This window comes from Cornus florida, unplaced genomic scaffold (genome assembly GCF_030987335.1).
Source record: "Cornus florida cultivar Cherokee Brave unplaced genomic scaffold, ASM3098733v1 CherokeeBrave_3.0.0_Hap2_Chr09, whole genome shotgun sequence".
NCBI classification, from domain to species: Eukaryota; Viridiplantae; Streptophyta; class Magnoliopsida; order Cornales; family Cornaceae; genus Cornus; species Cornus florida.
Window position 1 is genome coordinate 83,078,654 of NW_026775579.1, and position 24,115 is coordinate 83,102,768.

The window sequence follows — 24,115 nt, forward strand, 5'->3', positions numbered from 1 at the left end:
TTCGCTCTGCCTTTAATTACACATACCGCAAGCTGATTGTTCATTGTTGTAATTTGCTGCTACATGGTACCTCAATGAATCTCTCTCCATGACAAGTCTTTACACCCTAGGAACACACAAAATGACCAAGAAGAAAAGAAACACTTCCAATAAGAAACCCACATAGGTGGGACTAATAATGGGTGACGGACCTTTTTCTTTTCAACCCAAAAACATGCACATTTCCAAAAAGCACAGTACTACAACTTAAGAAGACTGCACATAAGCAAACGAACAATTCCAGTTGCACCCTTTAAATATAGAGCAAGTATATTGATGACCTGTGTAAGAAGGAAGAGAGCTTCAACAGTATCCTACAATGGTTCAGTTATATAGTAGCCAACGTACAGACTAAACTTTGTAAAAGTTTATGTAACAAGACCTCGTTACCGACAGTTGAACTTATCGCAAGCAGGACTTTAAAGCACAGGATCATTGGAAAAAGGAGTACCAAAATGTAAAACACTATAGCATGATCCATCAATGGTGCCAGAACTCCTTGTTGCAGCTTCCCGGGCTATAGTGGGTATCACGGTGCCACCAGAATCACCATAAAGTTAAACAAACTAATTGTATCTTTCATATTTAGCATACCATTCTCAGCTTTCACCTACTAAGGTCATCCTTTGGATTTTGGCCTAGCGTATCCCAGATTGATTAGTTTTTCCACCAGCTTTTTCTCGGCATCCGCCTGAAAACCACCATAAGGAAAAAAGAGGCCAGACAATGTATTACAGCCAGGAACAAGAACATCCAACACGCTAAATTATGCATGCACCCAAACAAGTCTGATTGATGAAATCCACAATATCAAGGCAGTTTGTTAATAGCTAAACATCACAAAATATGGAATAAATAGAACTTACGAAAAAAAATATTTATGTAAATGTATATTGTTCATTTACGCATTGAGAGAGAGAGATTAAACCTCAAGTATGGAGCTGTTTTTTGGAATGTTGCAAGCCAATATGACATTTAGACCAGTCTTCAAAACTGTGAGGACAGTTGCATGTCAGCCCATGGGCCCAAATAACATATTGTGATAGTAATTAATGCATATCACAATTTACCTAATCAACGAGCAATGCCAGATCCTGTATTATCAGAAGCTCCCCCAATTATGGAAGTAACACTAACTGTGTTTTTCTGTGCATAACCATTAAACTATAAGATGATGATGACTAATAAAATAACAATGACAGATGATTTCAACATTTGTAAGCAAGTATGGCAAGATTATCAACACATGGAGTTATTTATAATTCCCTCTCTAAATTATCAAAATTGAACTTTAGAATCTTTTGCTGAAATAACAGAAAATCTTATCCCAAAGAATCAACAATGAATGGCAGAAAAAATAGGAAGACCGGCATGATGTAGAAATTGTCAACTTACAGGTCTTGCCGGCAGAGCTGCATATAAATTTCCGAATTTGGCTGAGTTGCAACCGATCCATGCATATATCTACAAAAACAGCATAGTAAATAGAACCACCAGAGAGAAGAAAGCTAAAGAACGGACTAGAAAGTCCTTTTTTTAATCTGTGTTCAGAAGCATTGAGTAGTTTCCCATTTTCCTTTTTACTGAGTAATACTTTGTATCAGTTATGATATCATAGCAAGTAAAAAACAAAATGGTAAATAAATACAGTAATAAAAAATATATATATATTAGAAAACTGTGAGTTCTAATGTGCATCATGCTGATTTCTTTTGTTTGCACAAAGTTAGTTGCATTTAAAACAAATGCCTAATGTTCAGGGTGCCACGAGCGTTCTGAAAGTGACTTTTGACACACACACACACCCAAAAAAATTGACAAGTTAAAGTTTATGTAACAAGACCTTGTTACCAACAGTTGTACTTATCGCGAGCAGGACTTTAAAGCACGGGATCATTGGAAAAAGGAGTACCAGAATGTAAAACACTATAGCATGATCCATCAATGGTGCCATAACTCCTTGTTGCAGCTTCCCGGGCTATAGTGGGTATCACAGTGCCAGCAGAATCACTATAAAGTATAAACAAACTAATTGTATCTTTCATATTTAGCATACCAGTCTAAGCTTTCAGCTACTTTCATCCTTTGGATTTTGACCTAGCGTATCCCAGATTGATTAGTTTTTCCACCAGCTTTTTCTCGGCATCTGCCTGAAAACCACCATAAGGAAAAAAGAGGCCAGACAAGGTATTACAGCCAGGAACAAGAACATCCAACACGCTAAATTACGCATGCACCCAAACAAGGCTGATTGATGAAATCCACAATATCAAGTCAGTTTGTTAATAGCTAAACATCACAAAATATGGAATAAATAGAACTTAAGAAATAAAATATTTATGTAAATGTATATTGTTCATATAAACATTGAGAGAGAGAGAGATTAAACCACACGCATGGGGCTGTTTTTTGGAATGTTGCAAGCCAATATGACATTTAGACCAGTCTTCAAAACTGTGAGTACAGTTGCATGTCAGCCCATGAACCCAAATAAAATATTGTGATAGTAATTAATGCGTATCACAATTTACCTAATCGACGAGCAATGCCAGATCCTGTATTATCAGAAGCTCCCCCAATTATGGAAGTAACACTAACTGTGTTTTTCTGCGCATAACCATTAAACTATAAGATGATGATGACTAATAAAATAACAATGACAGATGATTTGAATATTTGTAAGCAAGTATGGCAAGACTATCAACACATGGAGTTATTTATAATTCCCTCTCTAAATTATCAAAATTGAACTTTAGATATTGAATCTTTTGCTGAAATAATAGAAAATCTTATCCCAAAGAATCAACAATGAATGGCAGAAAAAATAGGAAGACCGGCATGATGTCGAAATTGTCAACTTACAGGTCTTGCCGGCAGAGCTGTATATAAATTTCCGAATTTGGCTGAGTTGCAACCGATCCATGCATATATCTACAAAAACAGCATAGTAAATAGAACCACCAGAGAGAAGAAAGCTAAAGAACGGACTAGAAAGTCTTTTTTTTAATCTGTGTTCAGAAGCATTGAGTAGTTTCCCATTTTCCTTTTTACGACTGAGTAATACTTTGTATCAGTTATGATATCATAGCAAGTAAAAAACAAAATGGTAAATAAATACAGTAAAAAAAAATAAAATTATATATTAGAAATTGTGAGTTCTAATGTGCATCATGCTGATTTCTTTTGTTTGCACAAGTTAGTTGCATTTAAAACAAATGCCTAATGTTCAGGGTGCCACGAGCATTCTGAAAGTGACTTTTGACACACACACACACAAAAAAAAAAATTGCCAAGTTAAAGTGACTTTTGACATGGTATCCTCAGAATAAGTGATTTTTCATATAGTGTCAACAGAATCATCTCCCACAGTCCAGAACACAGTTCCTGCCAGCATCAAGCAATATCTAGACACTTCGAATTTTAATAATCTCTCGGAAAAATGAAGTCAATTCAATTTGGCAACATTAACATAAAATCAAAAGCAAAAATCTAGAGCTTGAGAATCAATTTCACTTGATTCTTTATCTACTGTAAGCACATTGACAGTCCAAATCTAAAAAGATTGGTTAAAGTATATAATAATCCAGTGACAAAGTATGATAAATGCAAATTCACATAGGAAATAAAAGCTGCATATCATCTACATAATCACATAATCTCTAGTGGCTGACACAAAAACAGAAACACAAATTTGAACCTCAAATGATGACTACTTATATTGGGTAATTTTACTGCATCTGAACAATGCTTCGCATACACCACATCAATAATCTGTGTTTATCTGAAAGTAAATTACAACAACCCTCAGCAATTAAAATCAAGTAACAATAAGAGTGTTCCAACAATTGTGAAATGGGGTATCAAGTAAATTGCTTGAATCCGAATATAAACCAGAAAAAATCATTGAATAATCAAATTAATGGTTGTATAAGTGATGACACTGCAAACAAGTCATGAAAGGAAGGTTCGATGACGAAAACCAACCTGTTTTTGAAGACGTATGATCTGAAAGTGGAGAGTAACATTATCCGACACTTCGGAAAAGCAGTTGATTTGCACACCACCTTCGTCATCTTCCTTGTTACTCTGGGAGCTTCCATTTGAAGATATTCCTCCATCGATTCCCAAACGGTCCATGCCGACAACAACATTAGCCGGCAATTCTTCTTCCTTTGAGGCAGAGCAGCTTGCATCTAACCCTCCCGGTGCCATTTCACGCAACACACACTATATGAGCTTGGAGCTCAACTGGAATGACTATTTAGAGAAATTAGATAATCATATTAGTTATATTAGTTAGATTTTTCATAAGCTAAAACTAAGGACTTACAAATTTAGGGTTAAAATTAAGGCTTACATAAATTATATGTATATATAATTTACTTATTTTTTTACGCAGAGAGTGGAGTGCAGAACAATCTTACCTGTTGAGAGTGATTGATTAAACTGGGAGATTGAATATGGTGGGTTTGCTACAGGGGCGAATGATTTTAGAAAGCTGAGTAAATCAAATTCTTTCCCTGAGAACTTCAAAATGAAAAGTGTAAGATTCAGAAGCTTAATCTCTTCATTTTTCGTACGGTTTTCTCACTAACCAAACAAAACGTATTGAAGAAGCACGCAAAACAGGAATAAAGAAAGAAAGAGAAGAAGAAGAACATACCGATATATGTCTCTCTATCAATCGCTTCACGAACAGAAACCTAGACTTCCTCAAAACCACCGGCTTTCCGGCACCTAGCCGGACACTGTAAGAACAGAGTGAAACAAGAGAATCAGAGGTGAAAGTGAAGATAAAATTGTGTGTGTATTAAATATGTATATGAAAGGTGAGAGTTACTTAACAGTTCATTCTGCTGAGAGCTAGGGTTTCGAATGTCTGTGTGCAGATCGGGAGAGAGATTAGCGAGACTTTGGTAAAGTGAGTCGTCAAAGGGTAATTTGGTCATCTCGAAAAAATTCATTACTTTGTAATAACCTTTTTAAGAGATTCCATTTCTCTGAAAATATGGAACTTAGATTCCACTGGTTTGTAAGTTGACCACCAAAAGTCTTTTTTTTTTTTTTGAAATAATTTTCCCTTGATATCACCCAAGCATCTTTCGAGTTTAAATACTGATATTACAATCTCGATTTAATCTACTTACACATTTATACAACGTGTAACTAGTTATATGTTTATACGTGTAAATACTGATATATGTATATATAAATTTGCCGAATTCTCGTATTGTGAGTGTGCGGGTGGTGGTGATAGTTGGGTTTAATAATGAGAGTATAATAATAATTTAATTAACTTGATATTTAAGAATAAATGAGATTAAAAAATTAGGGACAAAGTTGCTTTTTTTATTATTATTATTTTTTTAATTAATGAAGATTATGATGGAAAAGTAAAAATTGACTTAAGTGATAATTATTTTCGAAAGATATTTGAGAGTGATATTTGACCAAACTTGGGGGGTGCCAATGAAATTAATCCAAATATATATTTAATATTGTTAGGAGCTTGTTTTCTTGTTATAAGTGTCCATTAATATATTAATATTTAATACTTTAGTAATTTAAAGTTGGGCCAACTTTTTTATTAGCCTAATTTGATAACATTGAGCTAGTTTGTTTTTATTTATTTATTTTTTTTATTTTTAACTTTACATAATAATAAAAGTGGCATAAACCGCTCCACCTATCAATTAGACGAAGTACATGGGAGCGGAGTTAGTATTTTATCTACTGGAGTATGGATGGGGATGATATACTAATTAGAAATTTATTCCGAAATAGGAGCGGAGTTGGTAAGATGAAAATTCTAACGGGGCGGAGTAGGGTTAAGCCAAACCTGTCCCAACTCCGCCTCGTTGTCATCCCTACTTCCATCAAACATAGCTAAGCGAAATCTAGGGTGAGGTTGGAGTGAAGTCCGGTCCGTCCTGAGTAGCAAATTAATATTTTCTTACTTCTGTAAGTACATTATTTCTTTATATATTCCCATTGCTTAATTAGTTGTTGATAGTTTGTACTTCCTCTATTCCAAAATTCTTGACCTATTTGGGGATCCAACTTTCTATGAATAATAAAATAAAATAAAATTTATAGCCAATTTTAGCCCAGCCAAAAAAAAAAAGTATTTGGCACAATTTTTAATTATTAATTATAGGCAATTTTATTTGGCCACCTCTATTGATAATTCCTAAATTCGCCCTTTATAATACTCTATAAATAGTGCACTTATTTAGTCAAAAAGATAATTTGATAATGTTATAAAAAATAGAACATTCATTTTTTTTAATGTAACATGTATTTTGGGCCATTTCAAAATAGACTAATGGACAAGTATTTTGAAACGGAAGGAGTATTTTATTTGCCTTTCCATTTTCTACAATTTATATATATATATATATATATATATATATATATCTATATTGCACTACAATTTATATCAAAGAGTACTAAAACTGCACTTAAGGATATTAATTTTCATCAATGAATTTTTACTTTCTTACATTTTCTAATGCTAATGTTTTGCTCCTTTTTTCAATAATCAATCTACATATCCTTGGGACTATGAGTATCTTATTTGTTCATTTATTTTTGCAGCTGAATTTAGTTTTCATTTGTGTTACCATTTTTCATTACAACAAATTCAGATTCAAACGGGCTATCTTCCAACGTCAACTCAACGACAGTGAAGTATGATATGATGTTGTTTTTCAAGAAAAGAGTGCGGATAATCTTACTAACAGTGCGAGACCCGTTGGACGATTTTCACTCTCTCTAGTGTACCTAGTCACTAACTCTATAAAATAATTTAATGAAAGAGTGTGAATTCGATGCAAGAAAATAAGAAAATTTAGTCCCCATACCTCAGGAAAATGAATTGAATAATAGGTAATACTTTTTCACATGAATCATGTATTTAATTTCATTTGGCCTTCCAAGTCTTCAACTAAGCTTACGGGTCCAAGTGACTCTCAGTCAACCGTTCGTGTGGCTTTGGTCAAAATAAGGTTTCAAAGACTCTAACTAAACCTGAAGAAAATTTTCATATTGCCAGGGATAATCCAATTTCAAATAAGACGATCTAAGTTATGTATATTATGATTAGTTGTATCGATCAATACGCAACGTATTGGCCGGTTTCGTAATATTTTTTAAAGGTGCGATATTATTACACTCTCATAAATCAGCTGATTAGACTGGTTTATATTTCGTTAGAGTCCGTTACACCTTGACTATTACTATTATCGTAACTAATATTGCGACTACGAACCATGATATATATATATATAGGTGATTGGATAAATGGATGGCCTAATATTCTTTAAAATGATTTGGAAATTTTGAAACACATAAATATGTCGAAATAATTAGGAGTCCGAGTCATCCCGTTAACTAGAAAATAAGAAAGTATTTTTTTATAGATGGTTTTAACACATATAACGAAAACTTGTAAATGGGCAAATAAGACCGAAAAGACTAATTTTTATGAAGAGTACCAAGAAATGATGAAGGTGACTAAATAAAAAGAAATGATAGGCGACTTCAAAAATAAAGTTGAACACAATATGTGAAATAAAGTGTTATGTAAACAAATGAAAATAGAGCGTTGAGGAGGCCCGAGATGACATGGGCCGGATATGACTTGCAAACGCGACATTCAGCCCGTACAGATGGGTCAGGCCCATAGAAAGACACTGCCATATGGGCCGAACGCGCATAAGCCCATCAAAGATGACCAGGACTCATGGAGGAACGGGCCTAGATCCAGCAATCCATCAACATTTGTAAATATCTATAAATAGGAGAAGTAATGGAAAGAAAAGGGAGAGATATTCTTTTGGTTGAAATACAAGAATTCTAGAGAGAGAAAGAAGGAGGGAATTTCTTGTATCTTCAAGCATTCATGCCACTAACCTTATCACATGGAATTGAGGTGGTTGGCGGCGGCGGCTACGATGATGAATATATTGGTAGAAAAGTTCTGAGGTCTTTCTCCTTGTGCTAGCTGCTAGCAGCCGACTGAAAGTTTCATTTTTGCTTATGGTGAACCTTAATTTTCTCCTAATAATTCCAAGTTAAATGTTGTTTTTTGCTGTTTTGAAGGATGTAAGATCCAAAGCTGGCCCAATAATGTTCCATGTATAATACAAATGATCTTGACAATTCTTATTTTGCTTCCAATACAGATGTCAAAATTCAAAAGAGAATTCAAATAATAATGGACAGTATTGAAATTGTAGGAATTTGAACCTTTCTTATATACACTAGTAAACCTGTACTGTACCTACCTGAGTAAAATTTAATTTAAAATTAATATTTAACAAAGTAGAATTTAATATCAAAATCAAGACTATTTTTATTACAATTTACTAATATTCTATTTATTTATATATTAGAAAATTAATAATATCAAAATCAAGACTATTTTTTATTACAATCTACTAATATTCTATTTATTTATATATTAGAAAATTATTTATAAAATTAGAAAAGATGTGGAGACTAAATAAACTAAATTATTTATATTTTTTTATATACTTATTTTCTTGTCTAATTAGAAAGACTAAAATATTTATTTTCTTTATATATTTCCTTATCTAATTAGATTTCCTTTTATTAAAAAAAAAAACTCATAATAAATAGGTAATTTGAGTTTTATAGAAACTCTCCTAAATAGGTAATTTTACTCTTCTAAACACCTTATATTAATTTTAAAATAGAAACTTATAATAAATAGGTAATTAAATAATTATAAATTCTAAAATATGCATTACTATTTTTTTTTTTCCTTCTTAGTTGGTCATGCCTCGACTGAGGCTTGAACCCCTAACCTTCCTTTGAGAAGTAAGGGCCTGATATCGCTAGGTCAAGTCCGTTGGTGCATTAACATAAAATTGACACAAGATAAAAGAGATAAAACTATAATTTTTAATTGAACTTTACAATTTTTTAATTCAATTATTGATAGGTATATTTTAAAACTCCTAAAACAATATCAAAATCAAGATTATTTTTTATTGCTACAATTTACTAATATTTTATTTATTTATATATTGTTTATAAAATTGGAAAAGATATGGAGACTAAATAGACTAAATTATTTATATTTTTTATGTATATTTCCTTGTCTAATTAGAAAAAACTAAATTATTTATTTTCTTTATATATTTCCTTATCTAATTAGATTTCTTTTTATTAAAAAAATTCATAATAAATAAGTAATTTGAGTTTTATAAAAACTCTTCTAAACAGCTTATATTAAATTTAAAATAAAAACGGATAATAAATAGGTAATTTGTGTTATTATAAAAAAAAAAAAACATACATACTGAATATATAAATTTATTATTAGAAAATAATGTACAGAAACATGTTAATGTACTAAAACTCTTTGTACTTTTAATAATATTATATAGATATAGATTTCCTTATCTAATTAGAAAGACTAAATTATATATATATATATATATATAATTATATATATATATAATTAGAATTCATTTTATTAAAAAAAACTCATAATAAATAAGTAATTTGAGTTTTATAGAAACTATTCTAAACATCTTATGTTAATTTTAAAATAAAAATGGATAATAAATAAGTAATTTGTGTTATTCTAAAAAGAAACATACATACTGAACATATAAATTTATTATTAAAAAATAATATATTGAAACACACTAATGTACTGAAAAATGCATAGATATAGATATAGATATAATAAATATAGGTTTTTTTTTTTTTTTTTTTTTTTTTTTTTTTGGCATGCAGCACACGATTCCCCTCTAATTGCAATCCATGTTTATGAAGTTAGAACCAACTTTTTATTGGTTATTTCACATTAAGGCTACATATGTTTTGATGTAAAATATATATATTTTTTCAAGTAAAATATATTTTTTTATTTTTATTTTTATTTTTTGGTGTTTAACAAAGATCTAGATCGAGTTTATCGGGTGAGCGTGTAAAATAAATTGTTAAAAATTAATGGGTAAGTTATTTTTATTAAGTTTTAATATTTTTTTTCTTTGTAAATATTTTACAACTAAATATCGAAAAAGAAAAAAAAAAATCTGAATTTTTTTTTACATCCAAACAAACGGATTCTAAATAGAAATTGAAATGTCATTCTTTGTCTAATTTTTATAAGAATGTAAATTTTTTTTTTTTTTTTCAAGAAAATGTGGTGCCCGTAGGACTTAGGAAGAGTGTGAACATTTCTCAAATGCATTTTAAAAAAAAATCGTGAACAATCAGAGGGAAGTATACAAAACAAATAATATTTACGATTTGTCGTAATCACAATGGCCATTTTAACCACTAATGACCCCTAAAGACAGCATTTGGTACTGATAGGGAAGTACAACCACTAATTGTTTTCTATAACACCCCATTTTTTTTTGGCATCAACAAAGAATTCAATCTTAGTAGACTATGTTTATTTTCCAATTTTCTATAATGTTTGCCAAATCTACCTACCCCAACAAAATACTATGTTCTCAATTCTACCCTCAATTTGGTAGTATGGTATATGTTACCATCAAAAGTATGTATCCCAAATGACTTACCAACCCTCCCACCAAAACCGAAAAAAAAAAGAAAACATGATCTTTAAGATTTGGGATTCTAACATTAGTCACATCAAATTTGCTCCCTAACCCCAATTGAATCTGCTTGTTTCCAGCTCTCTTGACAAGACTACGAATTTGGGACTTGAGAAAATAATCCCCAAATTATCATATTTTCTAAGAAAAAGTGCAATAAATTCTCTTAAACTATTAATGTATTGCAACAAACCCTTTTGAATTACAAAAAAAACCTCTTTAAATTATTAATTTATTACAAAAAAATAAAAAAAATAAAAATAAAACCCATAAATTATTGATTTGTTACATTCCGGTAACTGACTTGGACGAAAATAATAAAAAAACTAATTTACCCTTGTTTAAAAATAGGTAGTTTTGACATTTATACCCTTAACTTGATGACGTGGCAAAAAAAAAAAAAAAAAGAAAAAAAGAAAAAAGAGGATTACAAATTCTTTTAAGCCCTGCCGTCAAACTTATCCTTTACCGCCATGTTCCACGGCAAAACTCACCAGATTTTCCAAAATCTCTCCAACGTTGACGATCCCACTCAAATAAACTCGACAGATTTATTCTCCATGGGAATTGCAAAACAATTTCTCAAAGTAAGGCCAACCAAATTTCACTCCTAACAACCACTTGGACGCTTGCTTCCGATCACCACCGCGTCGGCAAAACTCAAAAGCTGATTGGCATGTATAAGTCACCAATTTTCAGACTGATTGGTAAAATTCAAGAGGCCCTCTATGTACCACCACGAAGGAGAGATCGACAGCAGTGGAAAGTGCAAAGATCTAATAACCATTTCACGAGCTTGGGAAGGTCCGCCGACAAGTTCTCCAAGGCGGTGTGCTCGCTTCTGCTGCTCTCGCACAGCCAAGCACGAACCAATCAATTGCCTTCCCGAGCGCAAATCCTCTTTGCCAGCCGAACAACGACTCTGACTTATCTTCCACAAACCCACTGCCACCACCACACAACCACACCCAAACCAATACAAACTCAAATAATTAAGGGTAAATCATACGCGGTCAAACCCAACTGAACCACAAAACCAACCCCTGCTACCACCATCACCGTTACCTCCCTGACCAACCTTACTAACCACGCAACCACGACCTTCTTTCCATCGATTTGGAAACATTTTAGGCTAAATCATACACAATCAAATCCAATATTTGAACCCCACAAATTCACTGCCACCGCTCTTGTTACCGCTTCTTCCTCTGAGTTTTGCCTTCTCCAGCATGCAATTGTTTTTTCTCCTAAGCTTCCTCTGAAAAATCTTTCATTGATCTGCAATTTACACAAACACAAGAGCTATATAGTTTTATATATACACACACAGAAAGAAGGCGAACACGAATTATTTAATTTTTTTTTAATCATGTGCTTTGTGAAGAAGATAAACAGTAACTATATATATATATATATATAGACAGACGGACATAAAGGTGTGTTTGGGGGTGTTTAAAAGGTGTTTGGGTTTAATAGGAGAATATTAGTGTCTTTTCATGCCCAGGAGGGTAATATAGTCATTAAAATTAAAGTTTCAGACGATACAATCTGCTTCGACACTCCGCAGGGCGCAGCCTCTGCTATCGCCTCAGGTGACAAGGTATGTTCATCCTCTCTCTCTCTTCTCTCTCCTTTTGCATGAATCGATCATTTATATAGGTTTCTTTCTTTCGTGCAGATTGTGAAAGTGCTAACTCCACTCCATATTCTTCTTACGCAAGCAAGCCTAGGCTTTGTTTTAATTCCTTCGTTTTTAGGAGTGTAAAGAGAATTAGAATTGGATTAGGAAAGAGTTAGAATTGAACTAAATAAATCCCGAGTAGAATAGGATTATTATTTTGATTGGTAACTTATTTAGTTGACCCTCTTGTTATATATGTATATATAGTCAGAAAGAAGAGCGCTCATCAAGCCAACTTTTCCCCTTCCTGCATGAATCCTTCTACCGCTGAGAAAAGCGAAGCCATGATAAAACGAGTGAATCCTTGTGCCGCTGACAAGAGCGAAGCCATGATAAAACGAAGAAGAATGCGAAGAAATTCATATGGTGACACGCCATATGAAATCATACACATTATACTCTTGAGACTACCCGTCAAGTCTGTGTTGCGATTCAGGTGCGTTAGTAAATCATGGCTTGATGCAATTTCCGATCCCCAATTCGCGAGATCACGTCTCAATGAATCAATTAAGTTTGACCGTCAAAGTATCATCCGCTGGGGCTACAACGGACGTAATCACAAAAATTTCGACTCCATAGCCTATGACTGCAGTGATAATTCACAGCAAAAACTATGCTTTCCATTTAAGAAGTATAGGAAAGCTGCTGTATTGAGTTGTTCTTGTAATGGTTTAGTACTGTTGTTTCTGGACGACATATGTGTACTGTGGAATCCATCCACTGGAGCATACAAGAGGTTCTCACGTCCTCCTAAATATCACAATTATCCACCACGTGGATTTTGCTATGATTCTTTCCTGGATGATTACAAGGTGCTGTTTTTCCGTGCAAGAGATTTTGTGGTTTACAGTTTCAGAAGTCAATCCTGGACAGAGGCTAAGCACTTCCCTTATTTGGGTTATCGCAGTGGTTCTGGCGTTATTGTCAATGGAGTGTTACACATGGTTGCTTATAAAGACTTGATCAATAATAATGATAATAGAGAGTCGTCGACCTCTGCTAGAGTTGGACCTCCCTCTCCCGGTAGATTGGGCATGGTTGGAACCTCTGATCCACCAACTTTTATGTTCGGTGATTCCTACAAAGAACATCTCCTCGTTTCTTGCAATGCAAAACCCGTTACAAACCAATCTAAGAAGCAATATGGGTGTGTGATTGTTTACTTTGACACGGTGGATCACAAGTTCATGGAGATGCCATCACCAAATTGTATAAATGATGGAGATATGTTTGATTTGACGGTTTTGAAGGGATGCCTCAGTTTATATTTTAGTACCAGTGATATGAACTATTTTGAGGTGTGGACTATGGAGCAATATGGTGAGCATCATTCTTGGACCAAGTTAATTGCCATCCCACACTGGATACGTGAGAGACATATAAGTTCTTTGAAGCTATTGTGTGTTACCAAGGAAGGTAAAATTGTGATGATACTTGATGACAAAAAACTATTCATCTATAATCCTAAAAACAACACGTGCACTCCTCTTGGACAAACAGAGGTTGACGCTAGGCTACGGGCAGTTTCTATTGTGGATAGTTTGGTTTTTCCCATTCCAACACCTCAAGGAAAAGGAAAGAGTTAAAAACCTACAATTGTAAGGAAGTCCATCAAATAATTTCTATTTTTCTAGTTTGTAAGTTAATTCATGTCTTATGATTGTTATGTTTGATATTAGATATTGAAAGAAATATAAATTGTTCCTTTTGTATGGAAAAAAATGGCGTAATTGTTCTGTTTTGTTTTTGTTGTGTTAATTAATTACCATAATTAGAATGTATATTCCCAAACTTCATAATAATCAGCATCAAGGTACATAACAGTAACGCATTAGAGAATTGCACACTCTCAACGATTAATCATCATTGAAGCTCTCCACGAACTCAAAATATTCCGTTACAATTCTTTGTTCGACATAAGCAAGGCTACAAACATAATTGATGACAACTTGGATCCGCTACTGCCAACAATGAAACTGTAAGCTCCATCTGCCGTAGGTTGTGGACAACATGAAAGAATCATGCAAATTGATCTTGCAATTTTGCATAGAGCACTACCAGGAACAAGAACCGAATTTGAAGACGCCACAAATCTCAACAACAAGCAAAGTTTATCGTCACCATGTCTATTTCAGTATGACGCACCATAAAGCACCAAAGTTCCATAACAATCTCCCAGCAAAGGAAGTGAGGATGCAAGAAGTTTTCGAGCAAAAAGGATTCCATTTCACCCCAAGCTGGACTGGAATTGACTACAATCACTTACGTTTTCAGTGCATGCAGAATGTTAGAAAACATAGGCTCATAAGCTAATTCCGGGGTTTTATTAGAACCATATAATATAGGAACTCGCAAAGCAAGGACGGAAGAATACACCTCCTCGTCGATTAAAACATTAAAAAGCCATCTAAGCTTTCTAGTGATCCCTAGTATTACATCTTCTTCAAGATCAGCAGCACTTTTCAAAAAACTAAGAAATAAAGCAACCCGACCAAGCAATAATATTCTTGCTCCATGCATAGCATTACAATTAAAAGATAGATTGAAGTAGTCCTATAGTTACCATTCTGACCTCCAGGGATAATCATTAAATCACTCTCATCAATGAACAACCAGTCCAGAATTTGGAACTTGTGTTCCTGTTTCACTTGAGCTGAATTTAATAAAGAATTCAGTAAATGTAACGCTGTTGGCTCTAGAAGTTCTCCCAACAATTCACTAGCCGATTTCAAGAGTTCCCCTTCACTCACTCAGATTCTGAAAGTTGAGATCGTCAGGACACAGTGTTATTTTTGTTTTTTTAAATTTTATATTGTTCTTCTAATTAACACAATATATTTTAGATTGTATTAAATTTCATTTTTTTTTTTTAAAAATAATTACAAAATCAACATCCTGAAAGTGTCCAAAACGTATCATTGCCGTATCCATGTCATGTCTCAACCGTGTCTGACCAGAAAATAAAATATTTACTATTCAGAATACTTCTAGCCGTATCCAATACGTGTCCGAGCCATATCCGCATATTATAAAAGTTTCCAAGTATCCGATACCGCCACGGCACTCTAACAGAAGTATCTGGGCTTCCTAGACTGCATCTACATATCTTTTATAAAGAAGCAGAGACCTAAGGCAGCTTTCTGACACACTCAAAAACATGTGAATGCACTCAATTATTGAAGTTTCACTATTAATTGTGAAGTCATCAGCAAATGCATTGTTCTTATTAATTGTTTCAATCTCTGGTTTAGTAAAGGCCTTCTTTAACCTTTATATTTGTTTTTAATTTTTCTTTCGACCTTATCATACAAGGAACATCTCCAACACCGAAAGCAGGAAAATTATAATACAATGAACATCTCTGACACCGAAAAGGAGGAAATGAATACTTATTCTCAAGACAAACAACGATAACTGGAGGATAAATCATTCAAACGCTTAATAATTTAGGCTTTCGCTCTGCCTTTAATTACACATACCGCAAGCTGATTGTTCATTGTTGTAATTTGCTGCTACATGGTACCTCAATGAATCTCTCTCCATGACAAGTCTTTACACCCTAGGAACACACAAAATGACCAAGAAGAAAAGAAACACTTCCAATAAGAAACCCACATAGGTGGGACTAATAATGGGTGACGGACCTTTTTCTTTTCAACCCAAAAACATGCACATTTCCAAAAAGCACAGTACTACAACTTAAGAAGACTGCACATAAGCAAACGAACAATTCCAGTTGCACCCTTTAAATATAGAGCAAGTATATTGATGACCTGTGTAAGAAGGAAGAGAGCTTCAACAGTATCCTACAATGGTTCAGTTATATAGTAGCCAACGTACAGACTAAACTTTGTAAAAGTTTATGTAACAAGACCTCGTTACCGACAGTTGAACTTATCGCAAGCAGGACTTTAAAGCACAGGATCATTGGAAAAAGGAGTACCAAAATGTAAAACACTATAGCATGATCCATCAATGGTGCCAGAACTCCTTGTTGCAGCTTCCCGGGCTATAGTGGGTATCACGGTGCCACCAGAATCACCATAAAGTTAAACAAACTAATTGTATCTTTCATATTTAGCATACCAGTCTCAGCTTTCACCTACTAAGGTCATCCTTTGGATTTTGGCCTAGCGTATCCCAGATTGATTAGTTTTTCCACCAGCTTTTTCTCGGCATCCGCCTGAAAACCACCATAAGGAAAAAAGAGGCCAGACAATGTATTACAGCCAGGAACAAGAACATCCAACACGCTAAATTATGCATGCACCCAAACAAGTCTGATTGATGAAATCCACAATATCAAGGCAGTTTGTTAATAGCTAAACATCACAAAATATGGAATAAATAGAACTTACGAAAAAAAATATTTATGTAAATGTATATTGTTCATTTACGCATTGAGAGAGAGAGAGATTAAACCTCAAGTATGGGGCTGTTTTTTGGAATGTTGCAAGCCAATATGACATTTAGACCAGTCTTCAAAACTGTGAGGACAGTTGCATGTCAGCCCATGGGCCCAAATAACATATTGTGATAGTAATTAATGCATATCACAATTTACCTAATCAACGAGCAATGCCAGATCCTGTATTATCAGAAGCTCCCCCAATTATGGAAGTAACACTAACTGTGTTTTTCTGTGCATAACCATTAAACTATAAGATGATGATGACTAATAAAATAACAATGACAGATGATTTCAACATTTGTAAGCAAGTATGGCAAGATTATCAACACATGGAGTTATTTATAATTCCCTCTCTAAATTATCAAAATTGAACTTTAGATATTGAATCTTTTGCTGAAATAATAGAAAATCTTATCCCAAAGAATCAACAATGAATGGCAGAAAAAATAGGAAGACCGGCATGATGTAGAAATTGTCAACTTACAGGTCTTGCCGGCAGAGCTGCATATAAATTTCCGAATTTGGCTGAGTTGCAACCGATCCATGCATATATCTACAAAAACAGCATAGTAAATAGTAGCACCAGAGAGAAGAAATCTAAAGAACGGACTAGAAAGTCCTTTTTTTAATCTGTGTTCAGAAGCATTGAGTAGTTTCCCATTTTCCTTTTTACGACTGAGTAATACTTTGTATCAGTTATGATATCATAGCAAGTAAAAAACAAAATGGTAAATAAATACAGTAATAAAAAATATATATATATTAGAAAACTGTGAGTTCTAATGTGCATCATGCTGATTTCTTTTGTTTGCACAAAGTTAGTTGCATTTAAAACAAATGCCTAATGTTCAGGGTGCCACGAGCGTTCTGAAAGTGACTTTTGACACACACACACACCCAAAAAAATTGACAAGTTAAAGTGACTTTTGACATGGTATCCTCAGAATAAGTGATTTTTCATATAGTGTCAACAGAATCATCTCCCACAGTCCAGAACACAGTTCCTGCCAGCATCAACCAATATCTAGACACTTTGAATTTTAATAATCTCTCGGAAAAATGAAGTCAATTCAATTTGGCAACATTAACATAAAATCAAAAGCAAAAATCTAGAGCTTGAGAATCAATTTCACTTGATTCTTTATCTACTGTAAGCACATTGACAGTCCAAATCTAAAAAGATTGGTTAAAGTATATAATAATCCAGTGAAAAAGTATGATAAATGCAAATTCACATAGGAAATAAAAGCTGCATATCATCTACATAATCACATAATCTCTAGTGGCTGACACAAAAACAGAAACACAAATTTGAACCTCAAATGATGACTACTTATATTGGGTAATTTTACTGCATCTGAACAATGCTTCGCATACACCACATCAATAATCTGTGTTTATCTGAAAGTAAATTACACAACCCTCAGCAATTAAAATCAAGTAACAATAAGAGTGTTCCAACAATTGTGAAATGGGGTATCAAGTGAATTGCTTGAATCCGAATATAAACCAGAAAAAATCATTGAATAATCAAATTAATGGTTGTATAAGTGATGACACTGCAAACAAGTCATGAAAGGAAGGTTCGATGACGAAAACCAACCTGTTTTTGAAGACCTATGATCTGAAAGTGGAGAGTAACATTATCCGACTCTTCGGAAAAGCAGTTGATTTGCACACCACCTTCGTCATCTTCCTTGTTACCCTGGGAGCTTCCATTTGAAAATATTCCTCCATGGATTCCCAAACGGTCCACGCCGACAACAACATTAGCCGGCAATTCTTCTTCCTTTGAGGCAGAGCAGCTTGCATCTAACCCTCCCGGTGCCATTTCACGCAATACACACTATATGAGCTTGGAGCTCAACTGGAATGACTATTTAGAGAAATTAGATAATCATATTAGTTATATTAGTTAGATTTTTCATAAGCTCAAACTAAGGACTTACAAATTTAGGGTTAAAATTAAGGCTTACATAAATTATATGTATCTATAATTTATTTATTTTTTTACGCAGAGAGTGGAGTGCAGAACAATCTTACCTATTGAGAGTGATTGATTAAACTGGGAGATTGAATATGGTGGGTTTGCTACAGGGGCGAATGATTTTAGAAAGCTGAGTAAATCGAATTCTTTCCCTGAGAACTTCAAAATGAAAAGTGTAAGATTCAGAAGCTTAATCTCTTCATTTTTCGTACGGTTTTCTCACTAACCAAACAAAACGTATTGAAGAAGCACGCAAAACAGGAATAAAGAAAGAAAAAGAAGAAGAAGAACATACCGATATATGTCTCTCTATCAATCGCTTCACGAACAGAAACCTAGACTTCCTCAAAACCACCGGCTTTCCGGCACCTAGCCGGAGACTGTAAGAACAGAGTGAAACAAGAGAATCAGAGATCAAAGTGAAGATAAAATTGTGTGTGTATTAAATATGTATATGAAAGGTGAGAGTTACTTAACAGTTCATTCTGCTGAGAGCTAGGGTTTCGAATGTCTGTGTGCAGATCGTGAGAGAGATTAGCGAGACTTTGGTAAAGTGAGTCGTCAAAGGGTAATTTGGTCATCTCGAAAAAATTCATTACTTTGTAATAACCTTTTTAAGAGATTCCATTTCTCTGAAAAAATGGAACTTAGACTCCACTGGTTCGTAAGTTGACCACCAAAAGTCCATTTTTTTTTTTTGAAATAATTTTCCCTTGATATCACCCAAGCATCTTTCGAGTTTAAATACTGATATTACAATCTCGATTTAATCTACTTACACATATATACAACGTGTAACTAGTTATATGTTTATACGTGTAAATACTGATATATGTATATATAAATTTGCCAGATTCTCGTATTGGTGGGCGTGCGGGTGGTGGTGGTAGGTGGGTTTAATAATGAGAGTATAATGGTCATTTAATTAACTTGATAATTAAGAATAAATGAGATTAAAAAATTAGAGACAAAGTTGCTTTTTTTATTATTATTATTTTTTTAATTAATGAAGATTGTGATGGAAAAGTAAAAATGAACCTAAGTGATAATTATTTTCGAAAGATATTTGAGAGTGATATTTGACCAAACTTGAGGGGGGTGTCAATGAAATTAATCCAAATATATATTTAGTATTGTTAGGAGCTTGTTTTCTTGTTGTAAGTGTCCGTTAATATATTAATATTTAATACTTTAGTAATTTAAAGTTGGGCCAACTTTTTTATTAGCCTAATTTGATAACATTGAGCTAGTTTGTTTTTATTTATTTTTTTATTTTTTTATTTTTAACTTTACATAATAATAAAAGTGGCATAAACCGCTCCACCTATCAATTAGACGAAATACATGGGGGCGGAGTTAGTATTTTATCTACTGGAGTATGGATGGGGATGATATACTAATTAGAAATCTATTCCGAAATAGGAGCGGAATTGGTAAGATGAAAATTCTAACGGGGCGGAGTAGGGTTAAGCCAAACCTGTCCCAACTCCGCCTCGTTGTCATCCCTACTTCCATCAAACATAGCTAAGCGAAATCTAGGGTGAGGTTGGAGTGAAGTCCGGTCCGTCCTGAGTAGCAAATTAATATTTTCTTACTTCTGTAAGTACATTATTTCTTTATATATTCCCATTGCTTAATTAGTTGTTGACAGTTTGTACTTCCTCTATTCCAAAATTCTTGACCTATTTGGGGATCCAACTTTTTATGAATAATAAAATAAAATAAAATTTATAGCCAATTTGCCCAGCCAAAAAAAAAAAGTATTTGGCACAATTTTTAATTATTAATTATAGGCAATTTTATTTGGCCACCTCTATTGATAATTCCTAAATTCGCCCTTTATAATACTCTATAAATAGTGCACTTATTTAGTCAAAAAGATAATTTGATAATGTTATAAAAAATAGTACATTCATTTTTTTTAATGTGACATGTATTTTGGGCCATTTCAAAATAGACTAATGGACAAGTATTTTGAAACGGAAGGAGTATTTTATTTGCCTTTCCATTTTCGACAATATATATATATATATATATATATATATATATATATATATATATATATATATATTGCACTACAATTTATATCAAAGAGTACTAAAACTGCTCTTAAGGATATTAATTTTCATCAATGAATTTTTACTTTCTTAAATTTTCTAATGTTAATGTTTTGCTCCTTTTTTTTCAATAATCAATCTACATATCCTTGGGACTATGAGTATCTTATTTGTTCATTTATTTTTGCAGCTGAATTTAGTTTTCATTTGTGTTACCATTTTTCATTACAACAAATTCAGATTCAAACGGCCTATCTTCTAACGTCAACTCAACGGCAGTGAAGCATGATATGATGTTGTTTTTCAAGAAGAGAGTGCGGATAATCTTACTAACAGTGCGAGACCCGTTGGACGATTTTCACTCTCTCTAGTGTACCGAGTCACTAACTCTATAAAATAATTTAATGAAAGACGTGAATTCGATGCAAGAAAATAAGAAAATTTAGTCCCCATACCTCAGGAAAATGAATTGAATAATAGGTAATACTTTTTCACATGAATCGTGTATGTAGGTGCAAAATTTCGCTCAACTAATAATGATTGAGAAAAATAAAACAACTCACTCAAAAAATAATAAAAATAAATAAGAACAGTGTATAGAGAAGCGTAAATTGCTTGATCCTTTATTGGAGGTCTTAGCCTCTATTTATACACAAAAGATTGCAAAATTATAGTAGGACTCGCCTTGCTTGCCCTCCAATTCTTTCTATATAACCATTCTTTTCTAATAGAGTTCTTTCCATTGTCGAATTTTCCATACATAGAACTTGCCTTGTACAGAACTTCCTATCAGAATTTTCCTTCTACAGTAAATCATTCAAATGGTAGGACTTGTGCATTCTTGGACTGAATATATTTTGATCCGGCTGGGCTTGAGTAACAGGCCCGATGTTAAATACTCATAAGCTAAAGCGTTCCGGTCTGGCTATAATCAGGGCTCAGGCCCTAACACGATGGATCCGGACGCTTTTGACAAGCAGGTGGGGGTGCACTTCCCATACGATGAAGGGCCAGAGGCTTTGGAAGCTGAAATCAGCTTTGCCGAGATGGTGAAGGCACACCTGAAGGGTACTCCTAGCTCCCCTGCTCCTGCGGCTTCAACTCCTCCTACCTCAAGTCCTAATGTAGTGGATGCTTTTGAATCTACTCCCTTCGATCCGAAGAGGAAGTAGAACCATGTATTTTGTTTTTATGAACAGCCTGTTTTGGGATAATGAGTAATGAATATAACTTTTTGTTTTAGGTTTGCCTGACTTGTTTTTGCTGTATGCTCTTGATACTGTTCATATTTCTCTGACTGGTAATGTGTTTAAACACTAAACATTGTCTTTATGCTTCGGATTTATGCTATCCGTGAAAACGCAAGGATTGTGGGAAGAAGGAGATCCTTTTAACAGTTTAGTTGATATCGCAGGATGACTCATATGGACAATGATTTAACTGTTAAATGAACCCTCCTTGCCTTTTACTTGCCTGCAGTAGACGTATACATACTCTTTCCTTCTCGTGTGTTCCTGATGTGGGGTAGAGTATGATGAACTTATGATATATCCGCATCCACAGGGTATTAAACACTTGGAGTCCGGAGGAAAGAGTTCTGATCCGGGTACCAGAGGTCTAAAGTGAATACTCCTCGGCACTGAGTGTGGAGGAATATTGCTGAATAAGACACTTAGGGTCCAGATCTGTCTCGGATACTTAGGATTCGAGGCGAATTATCCCTCGGCACTGAGTCGTGGAGGACTAGTGCTGAATAGGACACTTAGGGTCCGAAGCTGTCTCGGATACTTAGGATCCGAGGCGAATTATACATTCCCTAGCGTGGAGCCGGAGGGAGGTTTTGCCGAGCCGAACACTTAGGGTCCGAGGCGAGATTTTCGTCGAGCCGAACACTTAAGGTCCGAGGCGAGATTTTTGCCGAGCCGAACACTTAGGGTCTGAGGCGAGATTTTTGCCGAGCCGAACACTTAGGGTCCGAGGGGAGATTTTTGCCGAGCCGAACACTTAGGGTCCGAGGCGAGATTTTTGCCGAGTCAGACACATAGGGTCTGGGGCGAAATTTTTGCCGAGCCGAACACTTAGGGTCCGAGGCGAGAGAACTACTCCCCGGCGCTGAGCTTGAGGGGAGGTTAAATGAATTACTCCCCGGCTCTGAGCCTAAGGGGAGGTTGTGCCGAACCGGACACTTAAGGTCCGAGGCGAATGAATTACTCCCCGGCGCTGAGCCTGAGGGGAGGTTTGTTTTACATTTTTCCTCAAACCACTTATCATGAGGCCGAGGACTCAAAAATGATAGGAGGCCAAGAAAGAGAGTAACAGTGGCTGTGAAGTTTTCCATTTGTTGACTTTAGAGACTTGCCTCCACTGGTACTCCCTTCTTGGCAACCAAATGTTGTGGACCACGCATATATGAACCACATTTCTTTTCTATTTTTATTCGATGTGGGACATAGACTAAATTTTGTCAAAAAGGTCGGTGTAAGGAATGCCTCTGGTATTGAGCTTGACAGCCTTAAATACCAGTGGGCCCTCCTTACACCGTGATTAACTATTTGAATATTTTCATATATAACAGAATGTGGCACATACTTTTTTGTCGATGTGGGATAGAAAGGTTTAAGCACAGGCCATAACTCATGTTTTGTTTTTATGAAAAAATCAGACGAATGCCATGCATAGTATGGTCCCCCATTTTTAGAAAAAGAAACAAAAATAGAGGAAAGTGGTACTGAATATAGAAGCAAAATAAAGAAAAGCTTGGCTGACTGTGGACATACGCAGCTTTATTTGCGAAGAAGTTGTAGCAAAATGGACAAACTTAACTAATAGAAATACCTTTTCAGGTGTATTGCGTTCCAAGGACGCGCAATGGGACGTCCGCCAGCTTCGGCCAAACGATATGCTCCTTTCCCCACTACTTCGGTAACCCTGTAGGGTCCGGTCCAATTAGGTTCCAGTTTCTTTACATGAGCTGTCTCCTGCTTCAAAACCTAAATCACCTACCACAAAGCTCCTGAATCTGACGCGTTTGTTATAACTGTTACACACCTGCTGTTGGTATGCCGCGAGACGAATTGCTGCTGCATCTCTCCCTTCGTCCACCAAATCAAGGCTATGTTCGAGTTGTTGCTCATTGTTTCCCTCTAGTACCAAGGATGTCCGAAGGGTTGGGATTATGGACTCGGTAGGAATGACAACTTCGGATCCATATGCCATAGCAAATGGGCTTTCTCCCGTGGGTCGTCTTGGAGTGGTTCGATAGGCCCAAAGCACTTGAGGGAGATTCTCGTACCACTTTGTCTTCAACTTCTCCAATTTTTTCTTTAAGCACCCGAA

General features: G+C 34.6%; 2 protein-coding genes and 2 pseudogenes across 7 annotated transcripts; 1 reads left to right on the plus strand and 3 right to left on the minus strand.

Moving 5' to 3' along the window:
- Positions 1–283: 283 nt before the first annotated feature.
- On the minus strand, positions 284–2,010 carry LOC132274699 (uncharacterized; annotated as a pseudogene).
- Positions 1,435–4,965, minus strand: LOC132274698 (uncharacterized). Of its 6 annotated transcripts, none has more exons than XR_009470491.1 (9): positions 4,885–4,965; positions 4,703–4,787; positions 4,464–4,566; positions 4,024–4,296; positions 2,902–2,970; positions 2,571–2,646; positions 2,429–2,493; positions 1,883–2,189; positions 1,435–1,503 (listed from the first exon to the last, which is right to left on the minus strand). XR_009470491.1 is itself a non-coding variant. In XM_059776034.1 (9 exons), exons 4-8 carry the CDS (start codon positions 4,249–4,251, stop codon positions 2,118–2,120), a joined length of 510 nt encoding a protein of 169 aa, XP_059632017.1. In that variant the 5' UTR covers positions 4,252–4,296; positions 4,464–4,566; positions 4,703–4,787; positions 4,885–4,965; the 3' UTR covers positions 1,435–1,503; positions 2,096–2,117. The 6 variants fall into 6 exon arrangements, 5 of the variants coding, with proteins under 5 accessions (XP_059632017.1, XP_059632015.1, XP_059632014.1 ...); XM_059776034.1 differs by having other exon boundaries at positions 2,096–2,189; XM_059776032.1 differs by having other exon boundaries at positions 1,435–2,017; positions 2,096–2,189.
- A 7,610-nt stretch (positions 4,966–12,575) lies between these two features.
- LOC132273000 (F-box/kelch-repeat protein At3g23880-like) lies at positions 12,576–13,910 on the plus strand. The gene has a single exon (XM_059774047.1). It carries the CDS (start codon positions 12,576–12,578, stop codon positions 13,908–13,910), a length of 1,335 nt encoding a protein of 444 aa, XP_059630030.1.
- Positions 13,911–16,060: 2,150 nt separating this feature from the next.
- LOC132274702 (uncharacterized) lies at positions 16,061–19,364 on the minus strand (annotated as a pseudogene).
- Between the last annotated feature and the right edge of the window lie 4,751 nt (positions 19,365–24,115).